Source organism: Haliaeetus leucocephalus, unplaced genomic scaffold (assembly GCF_000737465.1).
Source record: "Haliaeetus leucocephalus isolate CR32 unplaced genomic scaffold, Haliaeetus_leucocephalus-4.0 Scaffold953, whole genome shotgun sequence".
In the NCBI taxonomy this organism is placed as follows: Eukaryota; Metazoa; Chordata; class Aves; order Accipitriformes; family Accipitridae; genus Haliaeetus; species Haliaeetus leucocephalus.
In genome coordinates this window covers 3,690,512-3,708,948 of record NW_010973389.1, presented here as the reverse complement: position 1 = coordinate 3,708,948, position 18,437 = coordinate 3,690,512, and the positions used below count along the sequence as shown (strand labels likewise).

Sequence of the window (18,437 nt, the reverse complement as noted above, 5' to 3'; positions counted from 1 at the left end):
GAGGTCCTAAAACCATGAAAGCTCCCTTTAGTGAACCCTCCCTTGGCAACGGGTGTTGTGTAAAAGCAGACTCCTCTCTGCCAGCCTCCCTGAGAAATCCTGATGTGACATCACCCACACAGATGCTGCTGCCTAATTCCACATCCCTCCGCCCGGTGTTTCTTATTTGCTGGCTCCCATGGTTGCATACTCCTTGTGTGAGAGTGGCGAGCTGCCCTGCAGAGACATCTGGGATGCCTGGAGGGGTCTCAGAAAGAAGATGGGCATCTCATCCAAATAGTTGGGATTGCTCCTGGGAGGTAGCTGTCTCTCTCTGCCCAGATTATGGAAGAGCTCAGTTTTCGGCTCTCCAAGTCACTGTGCCGGGACCTGAATCAGCCAAGGGGGCCTTACCCTGCCTAAATTAGGCACCTGGAGGAGGTGGTTTAACTTTGGCCCTTCTTTTCCCTCATTCGGGGCTCTATCCCCACTGATTCTGAAGGACCTATGCTGCCTTCTGCTCTCCTTAAATAATTTGCGTGTCTTTTCCCTCACAACATGAAATTTCTTCCCTTTCACTCTGTTTATTTGCCCAGATCCGATTAACAACCAATGAATCAATGGCAAAGTAAGAGACAAGATGGATGCACAAGATCAAAGCAAGGTCTCCGCTGGGTCTAAAAAGCTTCTGGAAGCCATGGAAAGAGACAAAGGCATCCCTTTTTCAAAATTAACTGCTGCTCTCTTGTCATATAGCCAACTCATGGCTCCATTTTGAGGTCCATTTTAGTTTTCCTGAATCGTTAGTGATGAGATATTACTCTACAGAGGTGATTCAGCTTCCTTGAGTTTTTTGCAGTCTTCCTCAATCTTACTTCTCACTTGATGTCCCTGGCTTGCCAGCTCCAGGCCCTCCTCCAGGCTGAAGGCTGTGATGCTGGGCAGCAGGAGACATCCTCCCCACGCTGGCTGCTTAAGTGTTGCCTCTAACCACGTTGAGTTTCGTAATCTGTCCTCTTGAGCAAGAAGGAATCATCACGACCCAGTCACTGTGCTGCAAAATTACTGCTCTCCAGACCCTGAGAAGAGGGCATGCTCCAGCATTGCAGTATGCCTAGGTACTAACGAAGATGTTTATGTCCTGGGGACAGGTCCCAGATAACCGTTTGACGTAGAAGACCTTGTTTCCTACTCAAATTTCTCTCCTTAGTACATGTTTCCTGGCAGTGCTGGGGATGTTTTAGCCTCACCACTCTCTTTCAAAGCTGACTTGCACTGAGCCAACATGCGCATGAGCATGAAGGTTCATGCAGAAAAAAACGGATGTTGGCAAAGTCAACATGAGGGGGCATATGGCAGTAATTAGAGCACCGTTTCATTCACGGAGGAAGGGAAAAGGCATATATGTAACAGAAGTCTGTGGGATAATTAATAGGACCGAAAAAAGGAAAAAAAATGGTTGCTTCCTTTTACCCTCACTGCAAAATACCAGCAAGAAGACACACCCACTAATTATGAAGAACAACCTGTTCATAATGCACTTAAGCAGTAAACTGAGCTCCCCTCTGCAAAGCAGAAGGCTGGATTTGATCATGTCCCTACCAGCATGTCCCCTGCTGACCTCCCAAACCTCCCAAACCAGGAATGGGGATGTCTATTTTGACATCGGGCTTGAACAACTCTGGAATTCACCACCTGATGATGTCATTCTAGGAGCAATTTAGGAGGGCCGGAAAAAGTATCAGAAACTCACATGGATAAGGAAATCATCCAGTGTTGGAATGATTCATATTAGAAACAGACAAAAGTACCCTACTGATGGCTACTTCTAGGTAACTGCCTCTTAAGTTATTCTGTAATTGCCAGCAAACTGGCAATTTTTTTTTTTTTGCACATTCTGCTACCTGCTGTCCAGGACTAATCTCGGTTTGGAAGAAGCTCCATTGAGGTGGCAGCTTGAGCTCTTACAAGATGCATCTTGTATTAGGGTCTATTTCCCAGAATATCAGAAACAGATTTTAAGAAATTCAGAGGAGAGCAACACAGAGGAATAGAACAAAGGGAATGATTTAAGAGAAGAGATTGAAAAAGAGACAGTTTGAGAGATGGCTTTTTTCAAAGTAGAGCAGAAATTCCAGGATGCCAATTTGTGGTATCGTAAATGATTTCCAGAAACTGTTGGGCGTGGAGAAAAGCGGACCCCCTAAAGGATCCCTGAGATAGGAGCAAAACTTCATTAAATAAAAAGTGTATAAGGTATTTGAGAATTACAACCAAGAGAGGAGCAAGCAGAGGGATTAATTACAGGTAATGGAGAATCGATAAAAGAAATGAAGACTGACATGAAAATTTGAGGAAGGTCTTCTGTTTAACTAACAATTAGCTAATTTCATTTTGTGTAAAATACACTGATTTTATTGGAGGTAAACCAGCATAAGCCAGCTGAGAGTCTGAACTTCTGGTACTGTGGAATAATTACAGAAAATGAATGGTATGAACCTTTGTACATCATGTGCTGACTATGCAAAGGGATTAGAAAAATGCACTGTTAGGACTATCTCCCCGTGCCTCCAGGCTCCGCTATTCCATCAGTGCAGCTGCTGCTTCTGCTGGGAGGAAGAAAAGGAAGAAACTCAGAGGAGAAGAGAGCAGATCCTCATTTCCCATCGCTCATATGACCGGAAGAGCAAGAAATGTGTTGCTAACAGGACTTTTCCCCAAGGTGCCAGCCTATTCCATGGGCTCCAGCATGGAGAACTCCCACATGCACATTACACACCCTTGGGTTGATTTCATGTCCACCCGTGAGCTATTCGGAACCTGTAAAACTGCTGCCGTTCAAAAGGTATATAACCTGTCCTCCAAACATCTTCCCAGTCCAGTGGAGAGGATCTGGTGGAGATGAAGACTAGTCTTGTCACCTTGTTCGCTGCTGTCCTGTGTGTGGAGCAAGGTAAGCCTCTAATGCTGCTACTAGTTAAGGCTTATAGAGAAGAAGGTGGAAACTTTTCGCGTGGCAAATATTTACAGGGCTGTCACCAACTTAGCAGTATTGCATTGCTGCAACCATGCTGCCACCAACTTCCTTTTGCACCTTGATTAACAATTTGCTGCAGAAATAAGATCCTGATAAACTAATTCTTTCCAGCAGCGGTACTGAGTGATAGTGTTCTAATTGTATGGTGCTGGATGCCAGGTTATATCCATGCAGTGATCTATGGGATCGTCCCAAATGATGCAAGCTGGAAGTGCCAGAAAGCGGAACAAAACATTTTTTTTAAATCCATATCATTTTTTGAGTATTTTCCAGACTTTTCTGTACTACCGCCTCCTCCATTGTAGCGAGCCACGTGGTGTGCCATGTGTCTTGCTCCCTAGGAAATGCACCAGGGAGAATTATATAGATTAAATCAGAGGCAGAGGTGAAAGAGCTTTTCTGTGCATGTCATATTAAAGGCATCCTTCTCCCAGAGGGAAGTCTGAGGTACGCTGAGTGTGTTTCCCTCTTCTGGGACAGATACACGTGTGTTGCTACATCGCTACTTGCACGTAGGAATAATGACCATATTGCCAATATTTCCCCCACGCCTGATGGTTTCCCAGAAACCATGATACATATCTAGCAGGAGTTGAGAAAGAAGCATCTAATTAATTCTTGCTCTTTGATGTATCAACCCCCTACTCCTAAATTTTTTTGGACAGACAGCTCTGCAGCATGCCTGGAAGATCAAAAGCTTTGGCCGGTTTTGGAATGGGAAAAGGAGCATTAAATTCTGAAAGAAGAAAGGATTTTGTGCCCATAATTCCTGAATGCAGTGACACAGTATGGACAGAGGAGAGTAATTATCAAAGGCAATATCCTCAGTGTTACCAGGATGGAGTGGAAAGCTAATAGAGATCCAAGTCTCTGGTAGCACACATTCATGTGGGATACCTTATAGCTGTAGTAGGCTGATGACATTTATATTGGCATTAGCTTCCAAATGGGCTTAAGGACAGGCCTTTATATAGCACCTTTCTGTAGCCAGTTCGAGATTGGAGAAAGCTAGTAATTCTAATATCAAGGCTTTCACATTCAAGAGTAAGATATCACAACTTTCTGGCCTAATACAGGGACAAAGGAAATCTTCAAGACAACTGTTATTTGATCCTTCTTATGTATCTGGGGTCCCATTACAGACCTTAGTAAGCAACTTTTGATCAAAACTGTTGATCTCAAAGCCCACCAAAGAGGTTCTGTTGCTATTTGCTTCCATGAACTCACTGTTATATTATGTCCAGCAGAAATCTTAAAAGGTCAAATCTTAAAAGGTCAAATCCTTTGCCCTGCTCTAATGCTGGACCAAACCAGGCAGATGTTTGTCTAATGTGTCCTTGAAAGTCTTCAACAAGAAGATTCTAGAGCCTGGAATTGCTCAGACCCTCACCCCTTTAGAAAGTTAGTCTTAATATCGCTTAACATCTCCTTCTGTATAGTTCTTCTGTGTTTTCACCATCGGATGTGTAGAACAGTTTATTACTTTCTTCTTTGCAGCTTCTTTTTGCTTGCATGAAAGTTACTGTGTCTTTCCTCAGCATTTTCTTATTTTTATTAAACAAACTAAATGCTTCTAACCTTTTCTAAGTGGTCATATTTTCAAGATATCTGACCATTTCTCCTCTCTCTCCTCTGGTATCTCTCCAAATGCTTTGCATATTTTTTGAAGTGCCGCATACAGATTTGGTCATAGGTGTTCCAGCTGAGGCCTTGCCAGAGTGGAAAGGCCACTTTGCATATCTTGCACATGACATTGCCGCCTGTGTTCCCTTGGATGACGTTTGTTTTCATCGCTGTAGTGTGACACTGTTGACTCCTGCTGTTTGCATTGCAGTCCTTAATTGTAACTTAACCAGTTGTTCCTCATCCTACATTTAAGTGGCTGATTTTTATCTTTGTGTAATATATTTCTCTTTATTGAACTGCATCCATTCTTTTTTCATTCTTTTATTATATCCATCTGTCAAAATCACTTAGAACTCTACTTACAGTACGTTTTCAGCTATTTTGTCCTTTGCATCATCTGAAAATGTGATGTGCATCCTCTATCCCATTCCTACTGTCACTAGTGGTGATACTGTATAGACCTGAGCCCACAGCAGAGCTCTAGAGAACCGAAAGAGTTGCACTGCTCCAGTTGGTTTGACCAATTACCATTGCGAACTACCCTGTAAGTGTGTTTTCATGTCTGGCTTTGCACCCATTCTGTTGCATTTTCACTAGCTTGTGTTTCCTGGGGTTGCTCATAACAATGTCATTCAAGATTGTGCCAAAAATTTTCGTAAAACCTTATTGCATCGCCTCTACCCTGTTCATGAAGATTCAACTTTTTTAGTAATGAACAAAGCAAAAAAGCTACACAGTGTTATGGCCCTCTCAGCATCAACTGTGGATAACTTTTTCCTTCCCTTCCATCGGGAACTTCTCATTTAGTGGTCTCTCTGACCTACATTGCCCTTCCAGCTTCTTACTGCCAACTTCTTATCAGGCAAAACTGCACTCACAGGAACGTGTCCTCTAGTTGCTTTCTGCCCTTTCCATACTGACAGACTGTCCCCAGACTTACCAGGAACTTAGCAAGCGTTCTGCACTGTGTTTGCTTCCCTTCCCCAAAATGTCTGTGTTTTTAAAGTAACTCATCCCCTCTCCTACACACAAAGCCATGTACTTTGCCCTGGGTGATTTTGCAAGCTCAGAACCCAACCACCACCATAAAACCTATAAACCAATTAATCTGCCTAGCTGGGGAGTGTTCTGCAGAACACTTTGGTGTGGTTTCTCATCCAGACTGGTTTTGCTCTTCTTCCTTTTTATCATTACTTTACAGAGGCTTTCCAGAGGTCTGTCCTACCACCTTCTGCATTTAAGGTCAAGTGTGTACATTCTTGACAGATACACATCATCGCTGCCTGCCCTTCCTGCCAGTCATCTTCTGTATCTGTATTGCAGATGTATGAATTATCCTACCAAATTTGCACTTACTAGTTAAACCATACTTTTGGTTAAGACGTCCCATTTGTTCTCTATCTTACAGTAGTATGCAGAAGTTCGACAGAGCATCTGACTACTCTCACCAGACTTCCTAGGACTGAGGTTAGGCCAGTTCAGTTAGTGACATTTGACCACAAGAAAGGGTATGTGACAGTAGTCTCCGAGCCAGATGAAAGAGAAATAGGACACTGGGCATTGTCCACCTCCTCAAAATGCTCCAGGCATCCTCAAGTTCTCCCTGGCAAGCCCTGCCTAGGCTGGCCCAGGAGAAGCAACTGAGCAGTAATTGGCAATTCATGTGGCAGGGCTCTCAGGACAGAGAAGCTATTGCTCAGCAATAATCTCCACCATAAAAGACCCCAAATCCTTGAATTCCACTCACATCTACTGCTGCCAGAGATTGCAAACAGATCAATAGCACTTCACAGTCTGAGACATATGAGACAGAGAGGGATTTAGCATTGCTGCCATGGGTCAAGGGATAAAGAAAGTCACTGGTCATTCGCACACAAGCATTCATCAGGCTATAACTAGCAAAATGGAGATATCTGGATTGTAGGTATTGTGGTTCCTAAATCATGTAATGTGCTTTTTCTTTTTTTTTCTTCCCCCTAGCTTACCCATTTATCTGCTATGTGTGCCAAGAACAGGAGTCCAACAAGAACTGTTTGACCATTTCCATGTGTGCAAAGGAAGACAAATACTGCGTGACTGTCCGTAACAACGTTGGAACAAGTATGTTTCTGAACAACACCTTGTTTGTGCTATAGAAGAGCAGTCCCAGGAATGGGCTTTCATCCCAGTCACGGCCACATATGGAAGCAATAGCCCCCGAACACTAACTGTTAGGAAACACCGACCTTGTTGCTTGCTATTGCAGTCACTGCAGTGTCTATACATACTTGATATTGTTGGGGAAATGCTGAAGACACATATAGCAGCACCAGAGAGTGAACTCAAGCCTGGGGCTGTGTGCACGGCTTCACAGTTAGCTCCCACCAGCTTTCTGCTGACCGCGCCAGCCAGCTCTTGTTATGGCGATATTCACTCCCAGGGTTGTTTTCAAAAATGTTTCGGCAAAACTGCACCACAGCTGATTCTCTCTGCCATGCACAATCCTTCGGGTCTGTCCTTGGGGCTCGGCACCCTCGAACACCTCCACGTCCTCTCAGACCAAGTCTCAGATCATATAATACATTCCCCCTGGTTTTATGTCGTAGGAAAGCTGTCCTGGTGGGCAGTGACCCAGCCTGAGCATCGCTTCAGGCAGCTTGAACTGAAAGCCACCCATACATCCCCATAATTCCAGTTTAGGGACAGATGAAACATGGACCCCAGAGAAGACCAGCCTCATGTTGCAGCAGTGTGGACGGGGCCAGACTGTTGCTAGTCCTGAGCAGAGGACATATTTGCCTTGGGGACTAGTGCCTGGCCTTCTTTTATTCACCAATGCAGATTTAGCCATGGAAACATTTCAACAGTGATTCTTACATTCTACTCTTTCTTTTTTTTCTTCCTTCTCTTCTGCCTTAGAGCCCAACAAGCCTAAATATGTCATCTCTAAGATGTGTTCTCCAACGTGTCCAGCAACAAGTCAGCAACAAAACCAAACCTATCAGACGGTTTCTTGCTGTGAGAAACCATTATGCAATGTGAATGGAGTCAGCAGCAAGGAAAGCAGCTATGGAGCGATGTCCCTGGGTGTCCTAGCCAGTATCACTTACATCTTTGCATGTGGACTGTGATGGGTTAGGAAAAGCTCCCCGTGATGGCATTGTTGGCCGAAATAAAATTGTGTTGCTCTGGGATAATTACTGCTCTCAAAGAGTCATGCTTTGCAGCTGAGCTTCCCCTGGGATTTTCAAGAGAGTCTAATTAGGTGGTGAACTACCATTGATTTTCTAAGCCTACTTGAATCCTAAGCGTCCCCAGCCATTCAAGTCACCTAAGAAAACACATAAAAGGCAGCCCTTTTGACATGTTCGGGCTTCAAATTGTTACAGCTCTGAAGAGATCCTTGAAGACATATTTTTGTCTCTTTGAGTTTCAAAGCGCTGTGAGGAATAACAACCCACCCTGCCTGAAACACAGGTAATAGCTCAATAGTTATGTCAGCACAGAGCAGATGTTCAGTATCTTCTGTTCACACTAAGTTGGTTATCACACATCAGTCAAGCAGTTCATAAACAAGTAAGGAGAGGTAAAGCTTCTTTCTGGCAGTATTTTGGACATTCCTCCAGCCTCAGTGGGGAATAATTTCTGGCTCCTCTGGCTCTTTGCTCTCGTAGGGTTATCGCATTTTGAAACGAGCATCCTTTATCCCCCAGCTCCAACGTGTTGGCTGAGCTTGGGGAAAAGGGAGAGAGGAGCAAACATGGCTGAGAGAGGACAAGCAGCAGCAGGGCACGAGCGGGGAGATGGGAGGGAGAAGGGAAGGGGGGGCCAGCATGGTAAGCACTGCGCTGGGAATTGCCCGCACACTGCCTCCTCATGGACCTCCTCCAGCTGGAAAAGAAGATGTCCCCATATCTATTTCCCTCTTTTTTTTTTGCAGGGCCAAACCAACCTGACAGCTGTTGCCAACCCCAGTCATTTAGAGATTGTGAGATGTTTTCTACAAAACCATGTTCCTGGCGTAGAAACGATTGATTGTGCTGTGCTTTGTTTAGTTTTGCACTCCAGGATCTCTGCTCCCTCCTCTCCCTCCAAGAGCTGCAGCTGAGGGGAGACAGAAAAGCTTTGTAGGAGCCCTGGGGGTGTCTACAGAGCAGAAGAAGGGCAGGCAGCCAGAGGCTAACACAAACAGCCCAGAGCTTCTTGGTCATACCCCTGCTGCAAGCTCACTTTTTCTGGAAAACAAAAAAAAAAACCCCAAAAAGGAAGAGTTGGCAGCATCACTAGCTCAGCTGTGTTCTGGGGAAAACTAGAGATCATCCAAACAATTCAAGGGTGGTTTTCTTTTTTGGATGAGATGTTGTATTTGATGGCTAAATGAGATCTTTGGTTTGTCTGAAGCATTGCCTTCGAAATCTGCTGTGTTTTTGTTGCACGTGTGGAAGGATGTGCATTTTTGAGATGTTTCACACTGCCTGGATTACAAAGCAACCGATTTCTCAAGAGGACGATCAGCCAAAGATGCCCCATCAACTTCATGTTTTGTACTGTGAACTCTGAAGCCTGGTGCCTGGTTTTAAACATTTTGATTAATGGACAGGAGGGAAAGAAAGCAAATGAAGGAGGTGACACCACAGTGCTGGGCAGGGACAAGATGCTGATGCCCATTGATCTGAGCATACTGGTGAGCCGTGCCTGGGGATGACAGATGTCAAGAGGGCCAAACGTGAACTTGCCAGCAGAACATGCTATTAATTTTCTCTCACCAAAGACAACCACAAAAGGGAAGGAAAGCTATGATGGAGAAGGGGAAGGGAAAGACTTTTTAAAACAAAAGGAAGGAAGAGATGTCCAGCTGCTAAGCGCACAGGCTGGCAGCACTGGTAGGGGCTGTGGTAGCCATGCTGCATCCCGATTCCATGAGCACATGCTCCACAAATACCCCACATAGACAGAAGACACTTCTTCCCCCCAATACATCGAGTGCTTTCAAAAAACTCCAGGAAAGTTGGGCTCTGGGCCAAAGCCATTACTGTCTTTACCGCCAGGCAAGTTGGCACAGGAAAGGGGAAGCAGAAGGAGCAATTTATATCTCAACCAGTTTCACTGGACGTGAGAAGGCAAAGACCTGGTGGGTGAGACCAGCTGGCGGGGAGGAAACGAGTCAAGGGTTGAGACAAGTCCACTGAGGCTGGTGGCATGTGGCGGGCCAGGATGGGCAGAGTGAAGGATGGAGAGCAAACCTCATCCAGATCGTTTTTTAGAGCCATAGAGTGGGACTTGCTGCAGGGTCTGGAGGGAGAGGTGGTCCACTCAGAGCCCAGCTGAGCCCAGCAATCACTGCTGAGGACTCCCTTTTGTGGCCTTCCACTTCTGCACTGGGATCCCTGGTGATCGGACACTCTTTAAAAAAGCTGCTTGGTTCTGCTTATGGGGACTTTCTCCTGCTGGCAGAATTCTGTATGTGCCCCCTTGAAGGCCTTTATTGCCTTCCTAGCTCTTCCTCTTCTCTTCACCATGCCAGTTTAAGTGCTGCCTGCTGATAGCACCCAAATGGATGTTGCCTCCAACAAGATAAAATGGACAGAGGTCTTCCTAGGTCACCTTGTCTACAAATTTAGAGGAACCTCTTCTTTTCTTGAAATTTCTGGATGCCAGAGCACCTGACTGTACCAGGATTACGCTGATTGATCCCTTGCAGGTGAAGTGCCTTAAGGTTTTCACTGTGTTTAAATGTATTTACTGGTTACATTGCCAGTCATACCAGCACCCACCTGGTTCCTGGACTGAAAGCCCACAGTCGTGAATGAGGAGCTGAAGGTCTCTGAAAAGTGAGTATGGGGGTAGGATTTATGAATGGACTTTGTCAGAGCTGATGCTGTGAGTGGGAAATGACTGAAACTCTTTCAAATAAACAAGGAAGAGGGACACTTAAAAGCTGTCCTTCTTGGTTGGGGGTGAGAAATGGGGTACATGTTGGTCTGGCTAAACAAGGTCACAGCTCCCTTTCCACACTGGTACCTGCCTTTCCTGGGCTGGAGGAAGGTGCAGGCAGAAGATCAGGGCTCCTGTGGCCCAGGAGTTTAGGCACAGACAGCCTAGTCTCCTCTTTCTCCATGGAAAGAATCAGTCACATTTGCCTTTTCAAATGTGTGTGGTTGGTTGGTGGTGCTCTCCAGGCTTAGCTGTGCTTGCTGGGAGAAGACATCCAGGTGATGCTTGGAGGTGCCTCTTCAGTGTAGAATTTGTTTTGCAATCTCACAACAACTTTGAGTTGCACACTCAGAGTCAAGAGATGTGTTTTTGCTTCCAGCCTGCAGTACATGTAGAGTAAAAGGGAAGACAGGTGTGGAGACAATAACCACATCTAACACGAGAGTAACAGAGACATATTGCTGCCGCAGATGTTCGTGAGATTAACACGGATTAGCCAACTAACACATCAAAAGCAAGAATATTAAAATGAAGCAGGGCACAGGTCTAAGCAAATAAAAGGTGGTGGTTTCAATATGAATATGCACATCAGTGAGGGACATCAGCCAAACTAAGTGGTGTTCAGGCACAGAGGTATTGGGAAAAGAAATCTCTGGCATCCATCACAGCTACCAAACCCAGCCTGTTTCACCTGCTCCTGTTTCTTCACAATAGGGAAATCTTGGTCTTTCAGAAGACTGGATACCACCAAATGTAGCATCCATCATTATAAAGGGGATGGGGGACACTCTGGGGACATACAGAGCAGTCATCCCAGACCCCAGTCTTGGAAAAAAACCCTCTGAAATAAATCATCAAACAATTTGCAATGGTGTAGGGGCTGTCAAGGAGATGGGGATGAACAGCAAGAGCTTTGTGACAGATGGGTGTTATTCCCACCTGTGACAAGATGGCAAAATCTGTAGTTAGGGTAAAAGTGGTACCTGTCACATAGCTGAGTATTAATAAAGCTTTTGGCACCGTATCACATGACAGTCTCATAAGCAAAACTAAGAAAACACAGTCTAGCTAAAATCATGAGCAAATAACTGTCAACAGTTTGCTGTCAAACTGGAATGATCTATTAAACAGGGTCCTCTGTGGCTTGTCTTGGCTCTGGTATGATGCAATGTTTTAATTACCGGTTTGAATGATGGATTAGAGAATAAGTTCATTGAGCTTGCAGGTGACAAACTGAGAGAATCTGCAAATAGGAGAATTCTGTGTGACTCTGCTAAATCTAAGCGACAGTCTGAGAAAGAGGATATAATTTAGGAAGGACAAGCACGAAGCTCTACAGTTAGTGTGGACCTGTCATCTGCACAAATACAGGATGATTCCTTGCAGCAATCTGGCAGAAAAAGAAGTTGTGGTGGGTGTTATAACACATCACAAGTTTAACATGTGTCAAACTTAGGGAAAAAATTATGAAAAAGAAGGCGGCCTTGTTGGAACTCTGCAATCCATTGAAAAGTCTTACACTGGGAAGAGTAAAATGGTGTGTGATGGGATAAGATCCTTCCAGTCTTTTCTCCAAAGGAAAGGCCTGGGCTGCTTCATTCTCCCCACTTTTTGCTTTAGGGTTCACACAGCAGCAAAGGAGCTTTTAGATAGGATCAGAAAGGTTTCCTAGCATCTAATGTATAGCGAAGAGCTGGAGAACTGCCTCCAGCATCAGCAGCTTGAGCATCTTTATCGAGATACATCAAAGCATGACAGAAAAATACTGTCCTCAGCATCCACTGGGGCTGGAGAATGAACTCAGCTGTCTCTCCTGATTCTCTCCATCTCCTTTCTGTCATTCCCATGTACCCTTTGTGGGTGCTGGTTCCCTTCACTAGAGCAGAATTGTGGTGTTCAGGCTTGACTTTGCTTTATCATAGAATCAAAGAATGGTTTGGGTTGGAAGGGTCCTTAAAGATCACCTAGTTCCACCCCCCCGCCATGGGCAGAGACACCTTCCACTAGACCAGATTGCTCAAAGCCAAATATACAGCAATGTCTAGCAGCAAAGGCGACCCAGAGTTGCTCTTCCACTGCCACCATGTAGGAACTTTACTCCAAAGGATATTCAACCCCCAGAACACCTTCAGGGTTCCCAGGATCTCAGTCAACAGTAAAAGCAATAGATGTGCTGAGCCAGTGAGTGGAGAGACAGCTCTGCATAATATGAATGACATATGGTTTCCTCCTCTTTCACCTGATTTCTCACCTAGGCAAATCCCTAAGCACCACACAAAGCATTGTCATCATGCATGGGGGTGACAGGGGCTCAGTTTTCCTTGGTCCAGAAGGGCCAGGAAACAGTCACTGGCTCCTTGCCTCCTTCTCACAGTAGCTCATCTGGGACTTGCCTCCAGCTCCAGGGCCTGCTCCAGCATTAGATGTTAATCAGCAATTAGATAACGTGCAGACACTGCTCCTGGGAACAAGAAACTCCCTTCTGCAGTCTACGGGAAATTAGTGTAATAAAACTCACTGCAAGATCTTCCAGGAGAAGAAAGCAATTTTATCATACAAAAATCTCTAAGCAAGTTGATTTTGCCTTCTCATACTCGTCCTTACAGATTTAATTTGATCACTGTCTCACAAGCACCAACATGTGCCCTGATGATCTGGGCAGTGTCACTTCTATTACCAGAGGTAGCCAGGAGATGACAGCTATGCAGTTCTCATCATGCCTCTGAGGTTCTTGGCAGAGCACAACAAACCGCTTTTGGACTCCCCCTTTACAGCCTTTAGAGAGAGGATGATGTTTTGGCTCCTTTTCCCTTTTATTTTGCTCCTTTTAGATGAAATTCCCGAATCAGTTCTTTTGTTTTCTCTATCTGGGTGTTTTATGGCTCCCACCCTCTGGAGACTCTTATCTAAGGTCAGTTTATTCCTGCTCTACATTTGAATGAAGTCAGACACAGGGTGCTCTAGAGCAATCAACACATGCCTTTCCTATTAACCCTTGCTCTGCTGTTTCTTCCAGGTGCTTTCACACACTTGCACATTCCCACTCCTATGTCTTGCATACCAAACTTAACATTTCTACTACAAATCTCTGCAACCCGAGCACCTTGCCTACAGCTTCAGCACGGTTTGTGCAGCCTCCCTGGAGCCTGGTGAATTCCTCGTTTACAGAGAGGTGCATTTTTGGTGGAAGGGATGGGGAAGGGCCTGAAAAGCCTCTTCCCTCCCCAAAACAATCAGTCAGTGAGGTCCCTGCTGTGGGAGAGGAGATGCCCCCAGGCACAGGAACCTTTGGAGGTTGCTGCAGAACCTCATTGATGGTTCAAAAGAGGCCAGGACTGGAAATAAGGCTACAACACAGGTCCAAAGTTCACCCAGGAGATGGAGATAGGACTGGAGGCAGGTATATCTACTACGTCGGTCAAGAGCCATCCGGCAGACAGGGTTGGAGACAAGGTCACAACCTGAGTCCAGTAGCCATCACGAGGCCAGAAACAGAGCTGGAGACAAACTACCTACAGCAAGGGTCCAAGGTCCATCCAGGAGATGGCTGGAGATAGGCACACTTACAGCATAGTCCTGGCAAGGGCAAAAGGCTCAGGCTTGAGCTTAAATAGGGCTTCTGGACCCATGGCCGCAGTCTGAAGAGAGGTCCCTGGTGAGGCTGGTCAGGGCAATTAAGGCTTATGCATGCACTCGGGGCATGACAACATGAGCCCATTTGTAGGGGAGTCAGTGTATAATGCTGGAGCATGCTAGAACAACCTTTCTTAGAGGTAGCCTGGTCGCTCCAGACAGGGACATACGTTCCAGCACACTTTCAGCAGCCTGGAGAGATCACAGCAGCAATCAGAGTTTAACTTTTTGCCTGAGTAATGACCCCTGCTTAAAGCTTCACAATTGTTTTCCTGTCAAAAGCCTAGAATAAACAAGCAAGACAGAGGGTGAGTCATGCAGATTCTGGAAGGAGGACATGTGAAAACACCGATTTCTCTCATACCGACTGAGCACGCACCAACCAGTGAACCACTTTCACCTTAACAGCTCTGGGAGAAAAGGAAAATGGAAACGTTGACATCAACCAGAAACAAAAGTACATACATTTGACACCCTGATCGTGACTGCGGGTTGTGGTTTAAGCGGGCAGAGGAAGGTCCTACTCCAGTAAACAGTGTAGCCCAAAGATATACCTGGTTACACACCCACATTTTCAGGAACCTCAGTAGGTAACTGCGAGCTATCTCAGGTCTGTCCCCACGGGCTGCAGCAGAGAGTGGCCTGCCAGGGTGACAGAGGACAGTGAGCTGTTTGGCACCATAGACAGCAAGAAGGCTCAAAGAAGCACCCGTGCCTTGATTTGCCTATGAAAAACCTGTGCCTGGAGCATCCTTGGATGATCCAAGAATGTTCCTGAAGGTCTTCTGGGCAACTCTGATCCACAGCAACCAGAAGGAGCTTCAGGAGGAGAAACATCCAGGGGTGGGATGATGGGGAAGGGCTGGTAGATGAAGTCAGCCCTCTCATTCTGCCAGGTGGAGCAGGACGGTGTGAGCAGGAGTCTCAGGGATGGTAAATCAGGGCTCCAGCATTCTTTGTAGTGTAGGAAGCTATGCCAGCACCTGGGGCAGTGAGGGCCTTTACGTCATGACTATGTCGTAGCAGACTGCTCTGGGCAAAGAGACTTGTCTGTTTGAAACACACCTTGCAGCAAGGATGGAGATCCTGGGCTCCTGCTCTTCCAGGCTAGAGAACAGATTATGTCCTCCCAGTCCTCTGCTCTGCCAGACTGATACTCCACATTTTACAGTGAGATAGCTTTGGCAGGTGGGACAGGACTCTTCCACAGAGCAGTCCTTATCCTCTCTGGCAGAAGCGAAGCCTGAACACTTCTCATCTCCAGAGAATGATGTAACTATTGAAAAGAAAGGACTTTGTCCCCTTCTTTGGCATCTGTGTAAGGTGGTTTTAGCAGGTTTGCTCCACAAACTCTCTCTGTTCCACTAACTGGGGAAACACCTCATTTGCAGATTCGACTGGGGTTTAAGTGCCTCACAGCCAGCCAGGTGCACAGCCCTGGCCAGGCTCAGGAAGACTTACCTAAGCCCTGAAACAGAAATGTGATGGTAAAGTAAACTTTCTGCATGCCACCTGGCTCCACAGAAGCTGAGCAAGCTTTTAGCAGGCCCACATTTCAAGCTCAAAGTCTTGAAGTGCCAGTTCAGCACTGAAGCCTTGCAGACCTAGTAATTCTAGTTTTGATTGCTGCACCTATCTCTGCTACCCTTCTCCCTTGACCCGTGAAGGCAGCTGCCATACTCTTCATTTCCTGATTTTAAAACTAGCCATTCCTCCCCATCATGCAAGCAAACCTTGAAATATTTACTCTAGCACCAGTTTGCTTTATGATCCAGCTGCTTCCTTATCTCCTTTTCTCTTAAGCATGTTTTTGTACCTGTGTCTACTTTTCCCCAGCACAGAACACATTCCTCTTGCTGGACACTACCTCTGCTGCCTTTCTTTCCGCCTCCCTCTTCTTGTGAAGAGACATTCTTTTGCTTTGCAGTCACAGTATGAAGCCAATGGTTCAACAAAGCCCTCCAACAAACCCCAAACTTGCAAGAAGAGTCTGGAGCATTTGGTGTGGTGTTTTGCTGCGTGTTGGTCTAGAACAGAAAGCCCTGCCATCAGAGTTGCTGTGTATGAGCTTTGAAGTCTGCTGTCCCACACCGCAGCCTCGGTGAGGAGGTGGGAGACATGGGCTTAGACCAGCAAGCTTTCAGAAGGGCTTTCTTACCTGGCGCATCTTTCACCATAGCAAACTGGTCCCCAGTCACTCTGCTCACCTCTTCTGTTTGCAGCATCCCGTAATTAATACTGTCCCCACCCAGCCATTTCAGTAGTATTGGGATGACTCCAGATCCTGTGGTGAGTTGTCCCCTGTGTGACTCTTAGGTCCTCTCTCTTCCTTCCTGGCAGCAGGCAGGTCCTCTCCAGGAAATAGTGGAACTGGTAATGTTAAATTTGGGGGGGGAGGGGGAGGGAGAAAACCAGAAAGCTGTAGGCCCTTCTGTACTTCTCGTGGGGATGAAGGAGTCTACAAGACATGGAAGGAACAGGAGAGCTGAAGCTATGCCTTCCTGATACCCAGAAATTAAATCTCAGGTGCTGCACCTCAAAGTTGAGATAAATGCTGTGAAATTGCTCACATGTAGGCTACAAAAAAACAGACTGACTCCTACAGGCACAACCTGAACTCAGTCTGTATGAGACAGGGGTCTTGTGAGTGTATCTGAACTACAGTTGCTCAGGCTACCACAAAGCTGAAACTTCCCAGTTTTTTAGCGTTTGATTTGTAAACCAGAGAATGAAACAGTGCCAGCAGCCCGTTCCAGTGGAAGATATTAGACCACAGAAACACATTGCTCGCAGTCAGTTCCTGCTAGAATAACTGGCAATGACAAATAAAAATGAGCCATAGGAGAGAAAAGGGAAGTGGGGATTTGCAGGCACGGTTTTGTTTTCCAAGTAGAGAACTCAGAATGCATTCTGACAAGACAGGAGCTGGAATTTCTTCTGACAGATGCATTTGCCAGGAAATGCTGATTCTGCAGAATTAAACCCATCTGTGGCATACAGAGTTTGTCAAACCTGCTTGCTTCTTGCTACCTCACCAGCCATCTCCTCCATTCCCAGGCTTCCTTGACAGTCAGCTTCACAGGGTCCCTCCCCCAGTGCCCTCCCTGCAGCTCATTTCTTAGACGACTTAGCTATTTCTGTGGGACATACTGAACCTGGGCCACTCCAAGAAACCTTTCTGGGGGACTGTCCTACGCTCTGAAGGCCCACCCTGGCAAGCAGCCCAGGCTGTCCCGTGCCACCCCAGCTGCTGGGCCCTTGTACCTTCAAGCTTCCCAACCCTGTATGTCTAATCCCATTAGGCTCTGGTAAACGGCTAGGGAAGTTGGTTGCTTGGGTCTTGCATGGGGGCTGTGCATGTGGAGGGGTTATGCATGAAGAAGGGTGTCATGCATACAGGGGTCTTGTGCATTCAGGGGTTCTTGTACACAGGAGATCGGTGCACGAAGGGAGTCCTGCACACAGGCGTTTGCACATGCAGGGCATGGGTACGTATAGGGTGGTTGTGAATGTATGGGGGTGGGGTGTGTTCTCAGGGGATCTGTGAATGAAGATGCATGGAGGAGGGGAGGGAGGCACGAACGCAGCAGGTCCTCTGGATGAAGGGAGCCGTGGATGCAGGGGGTTGCACTTGGAAAAGGCTGTGCAGGAGCGGCGTCCGGCATGCAGGCAGCCCTCCTACTCCCATCTCTTCCCTCAGGGAAATTAGAGAGGACCCGAAAGGGGGATGGAAAAAACACTTGAGGCAGGGCCGGGGAGAGAGCTGGCTCTGCTCCCGGGTGGTTCTAAGCCCCCTCAGCGGGCCAAGCGCTAGCAAGCACAGGCGCCACACAGACTATCCCCTTCCCCGGCCCCGGCTCTCCGGAGCGGGGAAACGAAACCAGGCGGGGCCGGGGTAGGCGGTGGGGGAAGGCGGTGCGGGGCAGGGGCCGGCCCGCGGGGCGGGGCCGCTGGCCTTTCCCCACCCCCGGCGCTCGGCCCTGCCGCCAACCTTGTGCGCAGCCAGCCGCCCTGCGCATCTCCGCTGGCCCCACCATGAAGGCGCTCCTGTTCGCTGTGCTGGCTGCGGTGCTGTGCGTGGAGAGAGGTAAGGGGGGGGTGGGTGGGGGGTGGGGGGGATGCCCCCGCCACCACCATCTCTCCCCGAGGTCCTCCAGTCCTTCCCCAGCCCTGGGTTTGGGAGCAAATTGCGGGGGGAGGGGTGTGCTGCGTCTTGCAGGGTGAGCTCTGGAAGTTGGAGGTTTGCGGG

General features: G+C 47.0%; 2 protein-coding genes across 2 annotated transcripts in view; both read left to right on the top strand.

Annotated features, from left to right (window-relative positions):
* Nucleotides 1–2,880: 2,880 nt before the first annotated feature.
* Nucleotides 2,881–7,752, top strand: LOC104842113 (lymphocyte antigen 6E-like). The gene is made up of 3 exons (XM_010584220.1): nt 2,881–2,932; nt 6,623–6,742; nt 7,541–7,752. Exons 1-3 carry the CDS (start codon nt 2,881–2,883, stop codon nt 7,750–7,752), a joined length of 384 nt encoding a protein of 127 aa, XP_010582522.1.
* A 10,408-nt stretch (nt 7,753–18,160) lies between these two features.
* The window catches only part of LOC104842112 (lymphocyte antigen 6E), a 10,346-nt gene continuing 10,069 nt past the window's right edge, over nt 18,161–18,437 (top strand). The window contains exon 1 of the mRNA XM_010584218.1: nt 18,161–18,275. Within this exon, the coding sequence (XP_010582520.1) occupies nt 18,224–18,275 (52 nt within the window). The 5' untranslated portion in view covers nt 18,161–18,223. The remainder of the gene's footprint in view (nt 18,276–18,437) is intronic.